Source organism: Panthera pardus, unplaced genomic scaffold (assembly GCF_024362965.1).
Source record: "Panthera pardus isolate Hobbes unplaced genomic scaffold, ASM2436296v1 HiC_scaffold_19, whole genome shotgun sequence".
In the NCBI taxonomy this organism is placed as follows: domain Eukaryota; kingdom Metazoa; phylum Chordata; class Mammalia; order Carnivora; family Felidae; genus Panthera; species Panthera pardus.
The window spans coordinates 18,977,971-18,995,847 of record NW_026526754.1 but is presented as its reverse complement, the minus strand read 5'-3'; the positions used below and the strand labels follow the sequence as shown (position 1 = coordinate 18,995,847).

The 17,877-nt window shown below is 45.6% G+C and overlaps 3 protein-coding genes and 1 long non-coding RNA gene across 7 annotated transcripts in view; 3 read left to right on the top strand and 1 right to left on the bottom strand.

The window, feature by feature from the left end:
• The window catches only part of LOC109245650 (polycystic kidney disease protein 1-like 2), a 94,571-nt gene extending 87,913 nt beyond the window's left edge, over positions 1-6,658 (top strand). The window contains exons 40-43 of the mRNA XM_053906694.1: positions 2,322-2,532; positions 4,090-4,191; positions 4,968-5,099; positions 6,259-6,658. Coding sequence (XP_053762669.1) covers positions 2,322-2,532; positions 4,090-4,191; positions 4,968-5,099; positions 6,259-6,450 — 637 coding nt within the window. The 3' untranslated portion in view covers positions 6,451-6,658. The remainder of the gene's footprint in view (positions 1-2,321; positions 2,533-4,089; positions 4,192-4,967; positions 5,100-6,258) is intronic.
• LOC128778191 (uncharacterized) overlaps positions 1-17,877 on the bottom strand; it is an 80,376-nt gene that overhangs the window by 50,466 nt on the left and 12,033 nt on the right. For 2 of the 3 annotated variants that reach the window (XR_008423588.1, XR_008423590.1), the window contains exon 2: positions 11,888-12,149. This is a non-coding gene — a long non-coding RNA (uncharacterized LOC128778191). Of the gene's footprint in view, positions 1-11,887; positions 12,150-15,982; positions 16,112-17,877 lie in introns of all 3 variants that reach the window. The other variant, XR_008423589.1, reaches the window with a different exon arrangement.
• GCSH (glycine cleavage system protein H) overlaps positions 11,516-17,877 on the top strand; it is a 12,990-nt gene continuing 6,628 nt past the window's right edge. Inside the window, exons 1-3 of the mRNA XM_019413101.2 lie at positions 11,516-11,804; positions 15,155-15,234; positions 16,426-16,489. Of these exons, the coding sequence (XP_019268646.1) occupies positions 11,657-11,804; positions 15,155-15,234; positions 16,426-16,489 (292 nt within the window). The 5' untranslated portion in view covers positions 11,516-11,656. The remainder of the gene's footprint in view (positions 11,805-15,154; positions 15,235-16,425; positions 16,490-17,877) is intronic.
• CUNH16orf46 (chromosome unknown C16orf46 homolog) overlaps positions 15,184-17,877 on the top strand; it is a 26,494-nt gene continuing 23,800 nt past the window's right edge. For both annotated transcript variants that reach the window (XM_053906693.1, XM_053906692.1), the window contains exons 1-2: positions 15,184-15,234; positions 16,426-16,489. The gene's annotated coding sequence lies outside the window, so the exon portion shown is untranslated. The remainder of the gene's footprint in view (positions 15,235-16,425; positions 16,490-17,877) is intronic.

Sequence of the window (17,877 nt, the reverse complement as noted above, 5' to 3'; positions counted from 1 at the left end):
GCGCCAGCCAAGTCAGGACAAAAGTTCCACCCTCTCTCCAGGCACCCTTCCACAGAAAGGTCTCCGTATCAGTTGAGTTCTTTGAGTTCAGAAATTATCAGAAGTGCTTTTATTTTTTACTCAAGCTGGTTGTAAATCTTATGCAGAACAGCATTTCTAAAACTTAAAGGTGTTTGAACTCTTGAAGGGATCTGCAAAAGATGACCTGGGGTCCAAATCCAGCCCGCCACCCGTTTTTGTAAATTAAGTTTTAATGGAACACTGCATCATCACCTGTTCCTTACATACTGTCCACGGCTGCTTTCCTGATAACAACTGTCAACGGAGTTACTGGGACAGAAACTATCTGGCCCACAGAGCCTCAAATACATACCATCTGACCCTCTGCAGAAAAACTCCTGCTTAGAGAACAAAGCCTGAGTTCTAGGAAGAAACAGTGGTGAGTTTAGGTTATACATGATTAAGACCATTAACAGCCAGTGTGATTTGTAAATCATCACTGTCCCCCTACATTAACCACGCTTTATAATTCCTCACCGTGACCTAAAACATATTTGGTTCTCAATATCCACATAGATAGGGTTTTTACTCAGATGGGTTATAAAACAATCTTATAGTAAGAGAGTTCTCTTCACACTGTCAGAAAACATAAATCTGCCACTTTTGACAGAAACCAGAGTAAAATGTGGAATTACATGAAACCCTCAGTTGCATTTGGTTAATCAATTAACCAAAGCGTTGTGTTAATTTCAGAAACTTGCAAACTTCGTTTGCTTGTTGGAATAGATAAGTCATTCTATAACCAGATCCTGAATTTTCCAAGTATTTTTTAAGACCAAGTGATTTGCTTCATAGTCTCCTTTCAACCCAGTGCTTCCCAGGCCTGGCTCCTCAGCAGAATTGCCCAGGGAGATGATCAAACCCTGATGCCCAGGCCACATCCCAGACCTACTAGGTCAGTGCTGGGGACAAGCCCGCTCTAGTATTTTCATTGTCTCCCTGGTTATTCTAACCTGCAGCCAAGGCTGAGAACCATGCTTTCATTAGAGCCGTCATCACAAAAGAGGGCTTACGTAGTTACTTTTCCACGCATATGAGCAATTAAATGGCGCAAGAGAGGGTTAGGTGTTTTAAGAGAGACAGGAAAAAGACGCTGCGGGAACCAAAGGAGGAAGCTGCCATCCATACCAGCAGCCCCATATGCTCAAAGGGAAGGAAGATTCTGGAGGGCAGGAGATTAGGGAAAAGGACAGCTTTCACTCAGGCGTTATATATGTACATTAAATGCATTTAAAACCTGAGATCATATAATTTTGTTCTTTAACCTGTGCTCCATCCATGTCACTGGATAACGGTCTACACCATTTGAACGACACACCGATATTAAGACTGAATTTAAAGCACAAAGACACAGAGGGGAATTAAGGGCAGGGTGGGATGGCGGGAAGAACCAGGCTTTGGAGTCAGGCCTGGATCCAACTCTTTTTCTTCCACCATGAGTTGTATCGCTATGTCACTAGCTGGGTGACCTGGTGCCAACTCTTCCTCGTCCTCATCCATGAAACAAAGACAGAAACACTTGCCTCAGCCAGTGGTCTCGAAGGCCAAACATAGCTGAGGTTCATCAGGCCCTCAGCACAAAAACCGAATGATCCTTCATCCTTCCTTCAAATGTAAGGGTAATGTGGACACACACTCAGACAAATGTGAGGGAGGAAGTGGCACCTAGTAACCCCAGACCAGGAGGGGAGGCTCACAGAACTCCCTCAGTTCCATCTTCTTGACCCTGGGAGGATTCTTCCTTTGCCATTCTTCCATAGCTCTGCAGCCATTAACCAAAACTGGTAGGTAATGGTCCCATGACCCCCATCACTACCACATCACTACCATCATCACCATTACCCTCACCACCACCACCAACATGCTACCACATCACCTCCATCGTCATCGTCGTCGTCATCCCTATCATAACCATCATCCCCACCACCATCACCATCACCCTCGCCACCACCATCATCGTCCCTACCACATCGCCTCCATCACCATCATTGTCGTCATCCCTATCGTAACCATCATCCCCACCACCATCACCATCTCTACTCTCATCTCCATCATTGTCATCCCCACCTCATCATTACATAGCTGGGGAACTGGACTAGCCTTATATCTCCCAGATCTGTTGTGGGAAGTGATGGGCTCTGAGATCATGACAAATCTAATCCTGCATCCTGGGCTGAGGATCCAGCATCCTGACAGCCCAGATGAGCTCTGGCTGAGCTTCTCACAGTCTCTGAGACTCACCCTCCCTTTTGGTCCTACAGGGGGATCAGTTTCAGTGAGACAGCAGCAGCCGATGCTGCCCTTGGCTACATCATTGCCTTCCTGGTACTGCTGTCCACAGTGAAGCTTTGGCATCTGCTCAGGTTGAACCCCAAAATGAACATGATCACATCTGCCCTGCGCCGTGCTTGGGGGGACATTTCAGGATTTATCATCGTCATCCTTATCATGCTTCTGGCTTACTCCATTGCAGTGAGTGGTTCCTTTGGTAAAACCTTCGGGGCTGGTCTCCTTGGAAGCAAAGGCTTCTCAGTGGTGGTGGTCGTTGGGGGGAGGGGGGGTGGAGGGGCACATGCACTGAGGGTTAGCGTTAAGACTTTGGAACCTGGGGGAGACGGTGGATATTCTGAGTCCAGGGCTTTGCAGCTGGGGGCTCATAAACTGGCCACCCCAAATGGCAAGGGTGGAGACATCGGCTGGATAAGAGCAAGGAGGTATAGTCTCTAAGACCAAGAGGGCCAACTACCTCCAATAAAGGATTCCTTTCTGTACCTGGACCCTGCCTGGAAATGCCACTTTTCCCGACACTCCACATGCTCAGACACGCTTAGAGCATTCGCTCCGTGCTCGGGGGTGGAGGGGGGAGCTGGAGATGAATTGGGCAGAGATTAGCCTACATATGGGTAGGCTATGTCACTGCTTGGTGCCCTACACGAGGCATGAACTTAACAGGGCCAAAAATCATTTCATTCAGCCCCTTGACACTGAGAGCATTTTGGCAGTCACGTCTCTTTTGCGAATGAAAAAAAAAAAAATACTGCCAACTCTTTTATTACCAATTATGTGGGAAACAAAGACCCTCTGCCACATCTTGCTCTCCATCTAAATATAACCCCCATCGCCTCCAAGTCCACGTTCCCCATAATACCACAGCTCTCACTCCTCCATGCCCCTTCACCCAATCCTGACCCACTGTCCACCCCAGCCCCTCTCCCAGTTCTTGCCTTGGCCCCATCCAGTCTTACCTTCCACCATCCCTGAGCTGCACACCACACAGTGGTCTCTCTTATCCTAGTTACCACTCTCTCTCTAGCCCTCTCCCCATTCCTTAGCCATCCTTTTCCTGTCCCTATCACCTCCACCCTGACTCCCCACTACCTAACTACTGCCTCTCCCTCTCCCACCCTTAGAAATGGGGTAAGGAGCACTGATGGAGTGATGGGGGTATGCTAAAAAGCTGGAGTTTGGTTTTATCACAAGTACTTCACTGGACCCCTTAATTCACATGGATTTATTCAGTCCTCCATCTGCAGTATAGGAGCTACAGGGACACTGGCCGTGTCCGGAGATGAGAAGTCACCAATTCAGAGCAAAGGGAGTGCTGGGCCTCCCTGACATAAAAGCGGCAATCTTTGGAGGGAAGCGTGCTGTGGTGAGGAGGAAGTATAGGGGACGCCCTGCCCAGGCAGAAGCCTGTTGTCATCCAACCCAACTCCCCCAAAGCAAAGAGGCTGGGGCCTCAGAGAGCCCAGTTTCATCACTGAGTCACCTGAGTGAACTGCAGCCATCTGAGTGAACACAGTAGGGGCCTAGTGGGTGGTGCTGAGCCCCAGAAGGGGATACGCATTCCTTACAGAACTGGGTAGGTACACACACACTCACTTGCAAGCCCCCATAGGTACGGTTTTGCGGGGCCAAGGATAAGGCTGACCCAGAACAGAGACTCTGTCAAACAACAGGCTTTGGGGGTGGGGGGTGGGGAGGTCACTTGGTTTCTTTTCCTGTTCATGAGGACTCTTTCCATTACAGTCAAACTTAATATTTGGTTGGAAACTCCGTTCCTACAAAACCCTCTTTGATGCAGCAGAAACAATGATCAGCCTTCAGCTAGGAATCTTTAACTATGAAGAGGTAATGGGGTGGGGTCGGGGGAACATGGACACGGCCATCTACACCAAGCCTTTATGAAAATGAGAAAAAGCACCCTCCTCAAATGTCTCTCCCTGAATGGATGCACCCCTTAGGTCCATGGCCTGGCAAGCACAAGGCAACTTTGGACAAATAAACAGTCCCCTTCCTCTAGGCAGACAGCCCCATACTAGGGCCCATAGTTTGCCCTGGGAACCCCTGCTTACAGGAGAACATCATGCACTGAGTACTTAGGAGAGGACTGGGCTGGGAGGTCTCTAGAAGGGAATGCTCCCAGCCCTGGCCAGAAATGGTGCCTTATATTTGGAAATGGCGGCAGTAGGGAGTAGGGGGTGCTATCTTTTTCTTTTCCTGGCAGCTTGTTTTGTTTTGTTCTGTTTACTTAGAGAGAGAGAGAGACAGAGAGAGAGAGAAAGAGAGAGAGCAGGGGAGGGCAGAGAAAGGGAGAGGGAGAGGGAGAGAATCGAGAATCTGCACTGTCAGTGCAGAGCCAGGTTCAGGGCTCAAACTCACGAACTGTGAGATCATGATCATGAGCCAAAGTCAGCTGCTTAACCAACTGAGCCATCCGGGCACCTCGTCTCTTGGCAGCTCTTGAGAGCAATGCCCGTGCTCTCAGCTGCCAGACAAAAGGGATCCTTCCTGGTTCCAGGCTCTGCCTAGTCTGAGAACCAGTTTTCCCTCTGAGGATGGCTATGGGGAAGTGGCTACTAGGACACAGGACTTCTGGGGGTGACTCTTGGCTTTCTTCCTGACAGGTCCTGGACTACAGCCCAGTGCTTGGCTCCTTCCTGATTGGGTCCTGCATCATTTTCATGACATTTGTGGTGCTGAATCTATTCATCTCTGTCATCCTGGTGGCCTTCAATGAGGAGCAAAAATATGATCAGGTGAGTCCCTTTGGCTTATTCTTCAACAGTCATTGACCCTGAATTAGGAAGTGACTGAGCAGCACTAGACATGCGGGGGACGTGAGAGACCTCTGTAGCTCAAAGCCCTCATTTCATGGGAGGGGAAATAGGTCCAGAAGGAGGAAATACCTTCCTCAAGAATACAAACAAATGAAGGGCAGACTAGAATCGGGTCTCCTGATTCCCAAGGTGACACTTGGTTCATGACCCCAGTGATGCTGAGGCCTGAGTGTACATTAGAATCACGTGGGGGCTTTTGGGATGCCTGCTGCTGCATTGAGACCAATACACACAGAATCCTTGGGTGAATGAGCCAAGCACGTGTATTTCTGAAATCTTCTCAGGTGATTTTAGTATACAGCCAAGGCTGAAACCTTTTAAAAAGTTATTAAGGCAGACAAGTTAGGTGATACAAACCTTAACACTCCATGAAGTGGACAGTCTCTATTCAGAGAAGTACAAATGGGGTGGAAGGCAGGAAGCTTTTATAGGATAAAAGAATAAAGAACAAGGAAGAGAAAAATGAAAATATATCTGACTGACTGGGGCCACACAGTCAATCTTGTTTGTGGCAAGATGGAAAAGAAAAGAAGTATAGGGCTCAGAGGTGGCTTGGTGTTTGGAGGTTGGCTAACCTGATACACTGCATTCTGATAAAGGGAAGCATTTACAGGGACACAAAAGTTCTCTAAGCTTCAGTCTGCTGACATGGCACCCCAGGCTGGAGCAGCTCCATCTTGGGCCCAGACATTTGTTTCAACAAGTCATATGGTAACAAGTTTAAATTTTGAGAAGACGGCAAGCTATTTCCCAAAGCAGATGCACCAATTCATGTTCCCAGCAGCAACGCATGAGGGTCTTTGTACATACATTCCTAACAGCCCCTATTGGGGGTGGTAGAGGGAATACTGTCATTCTCATCACAGGGGAAGAAGAAACATCAGGGTAAAGGTGGGAGCACACACCCCTGGGATTCCCAGAAGAAGGGGAATCCCAACAGAAAACTGACTCTACACAGTGCAGTGACTTTGGCAGAGACCAAGTTGAACAATAAAACCATGGTTTCCCCTTAGGAAGGAAGAAACCCCCCAAAGAGAATGGTTCTATGTATGTCGTATGGTTCTTTTTCCCTCTACAGCTGTCGGAGGAAGGAGAGATTGCCGATTTGTTGCTGGCGAAAATACTCGGTTTCCTGGGCATTAAATGTAAAAGAGAGGACCCTGGCAGTGGCAGGGAACAGCCCGAGTTGCTGTCAGAGGTCCGGCCTCCCTGTACCTGTGTCAGCTGCACCCAAGCTTTAAGCTCTTCATCCACACACGAACATCTATAGAGGGGGAAGGCCAGAGCCTTGGGCCTATGCTTCCCAGTGATTCTACAGTCTCTCCAGGCCAATGTTTTTCTGTGTCCACAGAAAAGTCACCAAGCCTGGCAAGTAAAAAAAAATAAGAAAAATATACACTTAAGTACATTCAATTGCCACTATTGTCATAGACTGTTCAAATGTATTTCCTCCTAGAAATAAAACAAACACTGTCTGGAGTTTGGGGAAAAAAATGACCTCTACGGACTATTTCATCTTCTTGGTTGGTCGGGGATTGCTTCTGAATGATTCTATTTCAGGGTTTCTCAAATTGTGTCCAAGAGGTGTTAATGGCCATCGCTCTCCCTCTCTCTCTCTCTTCCTCTCGAGAGGAACACAGTAGCATAAACTGGGTAGCTTAAACCAATTGAAATTTATGGTCTCCATCCCAGAGGATAGAAGCCCCAAATCAAAGTGTCAATGGGGCCAGGCTCCCTCTAAAGACTCTGGAGAACAGTCTTTTCTTCTAACTTCTAGTGTCCTTTGGTATTCCTTGGCTTGTAGATGGATCATTTTAATTTCTGCCTACGTTATCACATGGCCTTCTCCCTGTGTGTCTGTCCCTGTGTTTCTTTTCTTCTTCTTATAAGATCTCAAGTCCTACTTAGTTTTTGTTAATGTTCATTTATTTTTGAGAGAGAAAGAGAGTGTGAGTGGAGGAGGGACAGAGAGAGAAGGAGACACAGAATCTGAAGCAGGCTCCAGGCTCCTAGCTATCAGCACAGAGCCCGATGCAGGGCTCGAACTCTTGTACGGAGAAATCATGACCCGAGCCAAAGTCAGACACTTAACCTGCTGAGCCACTCAAGCACCCCTCTGGTCCTAATGAATTAAGGGCCCATCCTAATCCATTATTACCCCATCTTAACTAATTACATCTGCAACACCCCTATTTCCAAATTTGATCACATTTTGATTAGTAGGGGTTAGGCCTTCAACATTATTTCTTTAGGGGACAAAATTCAACATAATAGGTGTCATTCCCCCAGAAATGTTTCTGAATCAAATAAATATGACAAACACTAGATTATAAATGTTACACAAGTTCTTTAGCATGGGAACTGTGAGTTTTTAACATGCTAAATATGCATTGTGAGTCTCATGGAATGAGGCGAGCACGCAAGCTCAAGTGTGCAATGATTCCCAAAACTTTTTGACCAAGGCATCCAGTTTTGAAGCACCCCAGTCAGGGCTAGTGTTCCTTAGGTGATACTTTGGGAACTGGTAATCTACATCAGTAGTTCTCAAGCCTGGCTGCATGCCCCAGACTTCATCCCAAACATCAGAATCTCAGAATCTTTGACCTAGGACCTAGGCATCAAAGTTGTTGTTGTTGTTGTGTTTTGTTTTTAAAGTAGGCTCCATGCCTAGTGTGGAGTCCAACACAGGGCTTTAACTCAAGACCCCAAGATTAAGATCTGAGTTGAGATTAAGAGTCAGATGTTTGGGGAACCTGGGTGGCTCAGTTGGCTAGTCTCTTAGTTTCTGAGTTCAAGCCCCGCGTTGGGCTCTGTGCTGACAGCTAGGAGCCTGCTTCAGATTCTGGGTCTCCCTCTCTCTCTTCCTTTCCCCTATACTCTCACTCTGTCTCTCTCTCTCTCTCTCTCTCTCTCTCTCAAAAATAAATAAACATTGGGGCGCCTGGGTGGCTCAGTCAGTTAAGCGTCCGACTTCAGCTCAGGTCACGATCTCGCGGTCCATGAGCTCGAGCCCCGCGTCGGGCTCTGGGCTGATGGCTCGGAGCCTGGAGCCTGTTTCAGATTCTGTGTCTCCCTCTCTCTGCCCCTCCCCCGTTCATGCTCTGTCTCTCTCTGTCTCAAAAATAAATAAACGTTAAAAAAATAAAATAAATAAATAAATAAACATTAAAAAAAAAAGAGTCAGATGCTTAACTGACTGAGCACGCAGGTGCCCCCAGGCATCAATAATTTTAAAGCCTCTCCAGGTGATTCCAATGTGCAGTCAGACTTGCTAACCATGCCCTAAATTCTGAGAACCACAGATCTAGACAATAAAAGGTGTTTAGGTGTCTATGTGGATAAGGGCACGTTTCCCCTCCCCCGTGCAGGGGAGTGCACCTCACATATCCTCTCTAGCTCACTCATCTCCTGCCCCCAACACACACACACACATACCTCCTCTAGGTTGCCTGCCCCAAATCCATTCCATGCTTTCCTCTTTGCTATCAGAACCCAACTTTGATCAAGTAGCCATATACTCCTTTCCCAGGAGACTCATGGGAAAGTGCCCCTGTAGCCACATCAATGTAAATCCTGATTTGGATACTAATCCATTTCCCTTGACAATGAGGGATTTGGGGTAGTCACACGACCCAGTTCCAGCCAATGAAAACTGAAGTCTCTAGGACACTTCCAGGAAAGGCCTACTTGCCAATAAAAAGACACAAAGAGATGGCATCTTATGCTGCTAGACATGGTCTGGCCTGAGCAACACTCCAGGAACTTGTGCAGCTACTCTGACACCATGGGGAACAATCCAAAGACAGCAGAGCAGAAAGATGAGAGGAACATGAGTGCTTGATGACTGACTTCATCAACCCTGGAGCTGAACTACTGGCTTCTATCTGGATGAGAGCTTATCGCTTCTCCGCCTTTTGGCTAAGATCAAGTGTATCTGGATGAGAGCTTAAATGTCTTTTTAGGACAGTTGAATCAGGATCTTACCCTGAATATAAAAAAAGGATCGTTCACAAGGAGCCACATAACATGCAACATACACAAAACCTTGGGGATTTCATCATCTTCTATCCAACCGAAAGCCCATCATCCATTGTTTATTGTGTCACGCATGAACATGAGCTAAATGTGCAGGGATGCTCATCAGACAACCCATAGCACGGTATACACACAGTCCCCAATACACTGGTACAGAAACCTACCCAGATACACAGTCTGTTTTATTTATTTATTTACTTATCTATCTATCTATTTTTAAAAGGTTTATTTTTTTAGAGAGAGAGAGAGGGAGAGAGAATCCCAAACAGGCTTTTGTCAGCACAGAGCTCGACATGGGGCTCAATTTCCTGAAATGGGAGACCATAACCTGAGCTAAAATGAAGAGTCAGATGCTTAACCGACTTAGCCATCCAGGCACTCCAGTCTATTTGTTTTAAATATGAAAAGCTCTAAGATCTGGAGAAGTTGTAAGTTATTCATCTAGTCTCCACTCCTTTTCTGACTGTAAATATCAAACTGGCAACTCTTTCAACTGTATTGCTATGAGAGGAAAAAATGCTTAAAGAGATGAGTGGACCCCTTCTGACACACTTGAGAGAAAAGATCACAGGCAATTCTCAGGTGGTTGTACCAAACGTGCAGTGGGATGACGTTTTAAATCTCAAGCCATGGATGTTACAATGATTATCAATTAGGAAAAAAAATAATTTGTGATTAGCCTCAATACTTATTAGATTTTAAAAAATGACACACTGCCTATTGTTTTGGTGGAAGGGCATGTGATACAGGTCACAGACTGACATGTGACCTTGTTCTTCGCACCAAATACATCAGTAGAGCTGGGAATAAATATTTTAGGGCATGGTTTGCATTGTGCTATATTGGCTTATAACAAAACAACAATAAAAACAGAGTATTGATATGAGAAGCTAGCCAAGATCTGCAGTCTGGAGTAGACCACTGTGAGCCAGTCAGCATCCCAAAGGGAGGCAAGTGGCAGACCTTACAAGCAGTTGACCGTGAGCCCAACTAGAGGTCAAGTCCTGCTACTGCCACCTAGCAGCTGCTAAAGCTTGACATGCCTTCCCCATTCCACTCCCGGGCAAGTCAATTAACTTTTCCGAGCCTCCCGTTCCTCATCTATGCAACGAAAGTAATACGTATCAGAAAGGGGTTTGGAGAGGATTAAAAAGGTAATGTTTGCACAGTCCCAGGCATATGGCAAGGAAAAGGAAACTGGAGCATGACAGCCCTTGCAAGCACTGCACAGATGTGCTAACAATGCCCATTTTGTAAGTGGGGTGGAAGCTCAGTGCAACAACATGGAAGTCTCCCAAACATCCCTTCACGCACTCACATACACACACGCTTTAAGGTGTGTATAATAAGGAATATGTGATGATGACAATCTGTAATAATGATGTGGAGCTTGAGGTGTTTTTCACTCCACTGTTTCTTCACTGATTCCTGCCCACGCCATAAAATTTGTGTTGACGGTGAAGTCTTTCCCAGAACTTAATTATTTTCTGTCTCCTTGGATGGGGACAGGACTTCTGTTTTTCTGGAAAGGCTTTGGTCCCAGGGCTGGCTACTTAAGCAAGGAACTGACCATGCTGGGTTTCCACTTTGCCCTTTGATTGCTCCTCCATTAGCTAACTGGCTCCCATCCAGTCTCCACCAAGGAGACACTCCCGACCCTTGGACAAGTCTTTGCTTCTCTAGGAGCTTCTGTCTGTCCCCTGCATGGGGGTACCCAGGCCTCTTGGGATCGGTAAAGTAATAAAGTGGGCTCCTGGATTGTTTCCAGTATTTCTCAAAGTCAAACAGAAACTATGTGTCAGAGCTACCTGGGCCAATACCCAACGACAGTCTCCTTTGACAATGATTCTGTTTAGACCTGGCTATGAGTCCCGATCTGGGTGACCTTGATCCTCTGTAGAAGCACGGGAGCATACTTAACGGGAATGGGGACACTCTATCTTTCCCAGGACCTCAGAGACCCAATGGCACGAGAATGCCCGCCCTGCGAAGCCACCTCTGCCGGAACCCTTCTCACTGCCTGGGCGGGTCCCCCAGGTTAGCAAAGCTGGAGCTGCTGACCTTGCACTTTCACTGCGGGAAATTGACTCCCGGGAACTAGGCCCCGCCCGTTCCCCCCCAACCCCGCCAGCGACCCGCGGCGCCGCCCGGTAGGGCTCGGCCTGCTGCAGTAGGCCCCGCCCCTGACCCTCAGCCCCTACCGCAGGCCCTCCGCCCCTCTCTAGCGTCGCCCTATCCGAGGTCGCTCCCCGCCTGGAGTCCCCGCCCCCGCGCGCTGCCCTACCAGGCCCCGCCCCTCCACACCCGGGCCCCGCCCCCCGCCCCTCAGACCAGCCGGCTCGCTCCGGCTCGCTCCAGTCCGGGGCGCCCCCCGCCCCGCCCCGCCCCCTTCGACCGGGGTTCCCGAGACGTTGCACCGCGACCCCCGCACCTCTGCGAACATGGCGCTACGAGCGGTGCGGAGCATGCGGTCTGCGGCCTGCAGCCTGCGCGCCGCCTCCGCGCCCGCCGCGCCCTGCCTGCCGCGGCCCTGGGGGCTGAGGGCGGGCGCCGTCCGGACGTTGCGCACGGGCTCCGCTCTGCTGTCTGGTAAGAGCGGGCGGGCACGTGGGGTGAGCCCGGCCGCTTCGGGGGAATGGGCTGGGCGCCTCCGTCCCCTCGTCAATGCTTACCTCGACTCTCCTGTGCTGACCACCCGGGTCTAGCGAGGTGACCACTGCCCACGCTTTCTACTGCTGGGATCTCCGGTTGCGTGGCCAATGCTGCCTCCCTAAGTGGCGTGGCCGACACCGCAGCCTTTGTCCTGCGGGCTGGGGAGCCAGGAGGAGGAAGCCTGGGACACACGCGCGACCGCTCGCTGCTGGAGAACCGGGCAAGCGTCGCTTGGCTCCTTCGCGACCTTAGGTTATCTTGCGTATGTGTGTATCGTGGGCCCTAAAAGTGGAGACATAGTAGGCTTTAGTTTGCTATGTGGGCTATCACTGAGAACTCTGAAGTCAAATTAAAGCAAGAGCACTTAGTGAAATTAAAGCACGGGAGCTAGATTTTTACCAGCAAAAGCGAGCATATCTTTGAAGATTTGGCCATTTCCCAAAAACAGTGAGATAGTCTTTTGGACTCATACATTCTGCTCAAGTCTATTGAATCGTGGATGTGTTGGGACAGAAATGAGGCCTCACACGGACTTGAAATTGAAATAACCAGGAGCCCTGCCCACAAATATCTTGGTCATCTCTGATACTTTATATTTTAGCGCAATTATCGCTGCAGAAAACGTTTTCTTACTGCCTGCGCAAATGCTTGAGACACTAACTGCACCTCCAAGAACTGAGGCTTCTTACTTTAGGGTGAACAGGTCTGTGATGGCTCTTGTCTCATTGACTGTTTCAGAAACCTGTTTGGAACTGGAAGAATTGATAACATTTATTTATTCCAGTCTGAAACATAAAGCTGCTACTCTCTCGTTGCTAATATATTCCTTTAGTTCTGTTGGTGACACATATCAATAATTACCGATTTGCATACAAGAGGAAAGCATATCTCAGATAAGAATTGAATTTAAAGTCTGCTTTTTTGGTTATTCACTGTTACATCTAGTTAAATATTGTCCAAAATATCAACACCCATGATCTGGTTGAACACCAAGGTTTTTAAAACCGAGACCCAAGTTCCAATTTTGATTCTACCTCTTATTAGCTATGTGATCTGGGGCAGTCACTTAACTTCTGAGTCTCTTATTAGAAAAGTGGAAATGATAATGCCTACCACACAAAGTTGTTGGGAGGCTGAAATGAAATGAAATGAAATGTAACCTCTCTGTACAAGTAGCCTGACAAATAGTAAGTCCTTGGTAAATGTTACTTGTTATGAAATATTATAGGATCAAATAATAAAAAATAATTGGCCAATATTAATATAGGTTATCTGGCTAGGGAATTAGAAGGGACTTTTTTTTTTGGGGGGGGGGAGAGTCTCCATGCTCAATGTGTGGCTTGAACTCGTGACCCTGAGATCAAGAGTCATGCTCTACTGACTGAGTCAGCAAGGCACCCCACATAGTGACTTTGAAAGGAAGAACATGCAAACACATAAATTACTGAAAACACGTCATTTTGAGGCCCAAAACGATGTTTTTAAATGCTCAGTAAGAAAGTAATTACCTAATTTGTCCACATTTTCCCTTTTGGGCCAAGGGTTAAAGGAGAATTAAACTAACTCTGGTCTTTAGCCTCAACAGCTTGGTCTACTAAAATGTCTTAGGGACTTTTAAGTTAAGTGGACGTTCATGCATTTACCTTACTAATGCTGCCTCTCCTCTAAACCTGGGGTCGCTCAATTGCTAAACTGAGTGAGGGCAGCCTTACTCCTAAGATTATCTTTACAATTAGGCAAGATGGCAAGGCCCAAATCAAGACAGTTGTCTCAGAGAAGTCACATTTGTTGTCCAGCCCTTACTTTAAAACGGTGTATTTGGGTTTGAACTGCTCATAATTGGTATTGTAATCAGCCAGTTCTACAGCTGTAACCGGGAGAAGTGAGTGTTGTAGCCAAACACCTACGTAGATATTTTGTTCAAAATCTCCTTTACTTAATAAACTAAACTAAAAAGTTATTTTACTCCCTCAAGTTCTGAGTGCTGTTTGCCAAGCACGGTGTTTAGAACTGGGAATACAAGTGAAAGTGGGATACACCATGCTTTTGCTTGCTTTGTACTTAGTCTCCTTCCTGGGGAGAACTGACAAAGGGGCTGGATGCGTAGCTCCTCAGGTGCTCTGTGCTTGTATGGTCAGGACTCAGGGAGACTGGTGCAGCGTTGTGGGAGTAAGTTGGATGGCCCCCGAATCCAAGCTTGGAGGGCTAGAAAGGCTCCTGGCAGGAAGGAGGTTCTAAACTTGAAGTAGTCCGGAAAAAGCAGTGCCGGGAGACAGTGGCAGGCAGAGCACCAAGTATGAACTTTACATGGAGAGATCAGATTGACCTGAAGCAGTTAACTACTTGAAGTGGAATGAAGCAAAGCAAGTTCCTTTGTGACAGATTCCGACTTCTTCCAGTGAAGAATATGAAATTGAAGTTTTTTCATGATTAGGGGAAAAAGAAAGTAGTAGTTACATTCTGCTGCATTTCAGAGCTGTGACATTAAAGCAATTTAAGCACAACTATCTTTTGGGTAAGGGGGAAGAGTGAACCAGCAAGGCTTACTCTAGAACAGTATTTGAGGTAGTGAACCATTTTCCCATTAGCTTCTGATGCATTATTTTTGGAAAAATGCTTGGCCTCAGAATATGATATATATATTTAAGAAGATAGCCTATGCTTTAAAAAATTTTTGTTTCTTTAAATGACAGTAGCCACTTTCTTCAAGGACAAGGTTATTTCAATTAAAATGAAATCTTAAGAACTTAGTCAAGTTATATAATTTGATCCAAGTCGTTTTCATTCCTGTAAGATTCCCCTTTATAACCAAGTTGCAGTGAAGTCCTCTTAGGTCAACTCTACCCAAAGAGGCATTTTTTTTTTTTTTAGGTTAAGTCATTTATGAGCATTTATAAGTATTATAAGCATTTATGTTCCCTCACCCACATCCGTCTATAGAGGAACAGACTACATTCTGTAACACAGATCACTAATAGATAAGTATACTTTGAAATGTGCCCCAAAATAGTTTATATGTGTGATTTAGACTAATGTTGGAATAATCAAATCTCCAAAAGATGCACCAGGTGTTCACATCGAGCCACCGTCGTCTAAATGATCCTATTGTTGAGAAGATGTTCTGTCTTCACAAGATCTGGTTTTTCCTGGGCAGTGTACTGAAAGGCAGGGTCAGTAAGTCAAACACAAATACTGGGAAAGTCTTGCCTTTAGACAGCATTGATATGAAAAGTGCTTTTTAACAAGTGGTGCCACTGCTTTTCTGAAATACTGGTCTTCTGTTTTAGTGCGTAAATTCACAGACAAACATGAATGGATAACAACAGAAAATGGTATTGGAACAGTGGGAATCAGCAATTTTGCACAGGTACTGGATTGTCTTGAAATATTGAAAACAGTCTGCGCTTGCCTAATTTGGATTGTCTCTACCTTTAAAAATTGTTTATTCTGCCCCTTAGTATTTTGAGTTCTTTCAAGAGCATCAATCATAGGTGAAGCAAGTAAAAATGTAATTTAGTTAGGGCAGTATATAGTGTTTTAAGAGATTATTGAAAGGTTAACACTTAAAAGTAAACACACCTTATTCAGGAAAGAGATGTTTGTTCCATTTGGGGTCGTTAAGGAGAGAGTAAGAGCAAGTAAAAGGCTAGAGTGTTGACAGTGTTTTGTAGATCCTGTGGAGCACCCACGATCCATGATCCATGTGAATACACGCTCCAGAAGGAAAACCTAAATTGGCACAGATTGGACCAAGGCGGAACCCTTTATTTAGCCAATCTTTTTCTCTTAATCTCCCACTGATCCCTTGTTGAGAAATTATGCAGAAGAAAATGAGAAGGCAAATAACAGTATGAGTCCATGATTTTTCCACTGGGTCTGTGTGTAGGGTGGGGCTGAAAGGGGAAAGGGGGCACTGAGAATCAATGGCAGCTGTATCTTCACTGGCATTTCTGTGTACCTACTGAGGCCCGGTACAGCAGCGTGCTGTGTACAATACTGTACAAGTGTCGTCTTCCCCTCCTGGAGTTTATGAGGGGAATCTCCTACATGGAAGACAACGTACAAAGCATTGCAAGATGGATGGCATGAATAGTGCACGGTTGTAACTCACTGACCTGATGGGGAGCTCACTTCTTAACAAACAGAGTCAAGGTCTTCATGGAGTACAAGGCTTGAGGACTATGATTTGCAGATCAGTAGGTAGGATTTCAGCAAATACAGGAGGGGAGATGGCCTAAGCAAAACTGCAAAGGTGAAAAAGCACAAGGTGTGTTTCTTCTCGGAGGAGCTCTAGTATATGGGGCGGGGGGGGGGGGGTGGAGGTTGTGACCGGAGTCACTGCTGCCTGTGGGCCAGTCTAACTGGTGGCCTGTTTTTTTGCAGGTCCTGAGCTAAAAACAGTTCTGCATTTTTAAAGTTGTGAGAAAAACCAAAGAATGCAGCCCCTCAAGTGTAAAATATGCCCTATCTGAATGATAGAGTATTGGTGTTTGGCTTGTTTCTATTCACTAGGAGGTTTAATTTGATTTCTTAAAGGTTATTGTTTTGTTTGTTTTAGGAAGCTTTGGGAGATGTTGTTTACTGTAGTCTGCCTGAAGTTGGGACAAAATTGAACAAGCAAGGTATTTTTCTCATCTTGGTATATGATTCATGCCTTAAGTTTTCTTTACCTTGAATAGTAACTTGTTTGCGCCTAGGGTCAGTTAGAGTGCTTTTTACTCAAGTAACAGAAAACTCATCTAAAAGTAGATTTAACAGTTGAGGTTTATTATATCTCCTTCAAGAGGTCTGGAGATAGGTGGATACAGGATTGGCTTATTGGCACAGTGAAGGTTCATCAAGGACATGACTTCTTTTCCTACTGTTTCTGCCTCTTTGTGTCAGAGGTCACAAAATGGCAGCAAAATCTTCAAGCATCACTCTCTCAAATGGCCAGATCCAAAAGTAGGATGAGAAGATAAAATCTGTTTTTCTTTAGAGGCAGTAAAGAATATCAGGAAAGAGTGGGCTCAGGAGTCAGAACCTCATTCTAAATCCTGACCCCACAATGTATCAGCTGTGTAATTTTGGTGAAATTAATTTGAGTCTCATCTTTAAGTTGGGATGATAATAATAATAATAGCTACCTCACAGTTGTTTAAAGATTAAGGTGAAATTAAGCATAATGTTTAACATAAGATGAGTGCTTGATAATGTTAGTAGAACCAGGTACATTATTCATGGGCTCTGTGACATACAGAAGACAGCCCTACAGAATTTAAGTATCTGTTTTTCTAAATATCTTTGACAGTATTGGCCATAAGTTTTTCTGCTGAAACTTTCCCCATTATTTATCTTGCTTGAACTTTTTCTGCTTCCTGGCTCTCAGTAGTCCTATCCCTCTTTTTGAAGGTCTTCGTAGGAACCTTTTCCGATATCATAATAAGACCCTTGTGATTGATAATCTTTGTCCATTTTTCTTCATTCTATACAGACAGCAGTTGTTATTTTCTTTTATGGTGTTTTATTTACTGTGATCCACTCTGCTGCTCTCAAGCAGGAGATCCTGTTTCCAAATATCTCTTCCCAGCAAGTGAGCAGCATGACCTTGCTTTCTGTGCTGAAAAAACTTCAATTAACATAAGTATCCCTAAACTAATGAATGCTCTCTTTAAACTTTCTGCTAAAGGTCCTTATAAAATTAATGCACAATTTACATACAGTGAAAACGCACGATGTATGTACAATTCCATGAGTTTTGACAAACACTTTATAAACCTTGCCCATTAAACCCCTTCTCAAGACAACCTCTTCTCTGATTTATCACCATAGATTAGTGTTGTCTATTTAACTTCATTCAAAAGGAACCACAGTTTATGTCTGGCTTCTTTTGTCCAGTATCATGATTTTGAGATTTATTTATATTGTGACCTACTGTTCATATTTTGTTGAATAGTGTACCATTGTGTAACACTTTAATCTTTCCCTTGTTGATGGATGTTTGTATTATTTCCAGTTTTTGGCTGTTAGA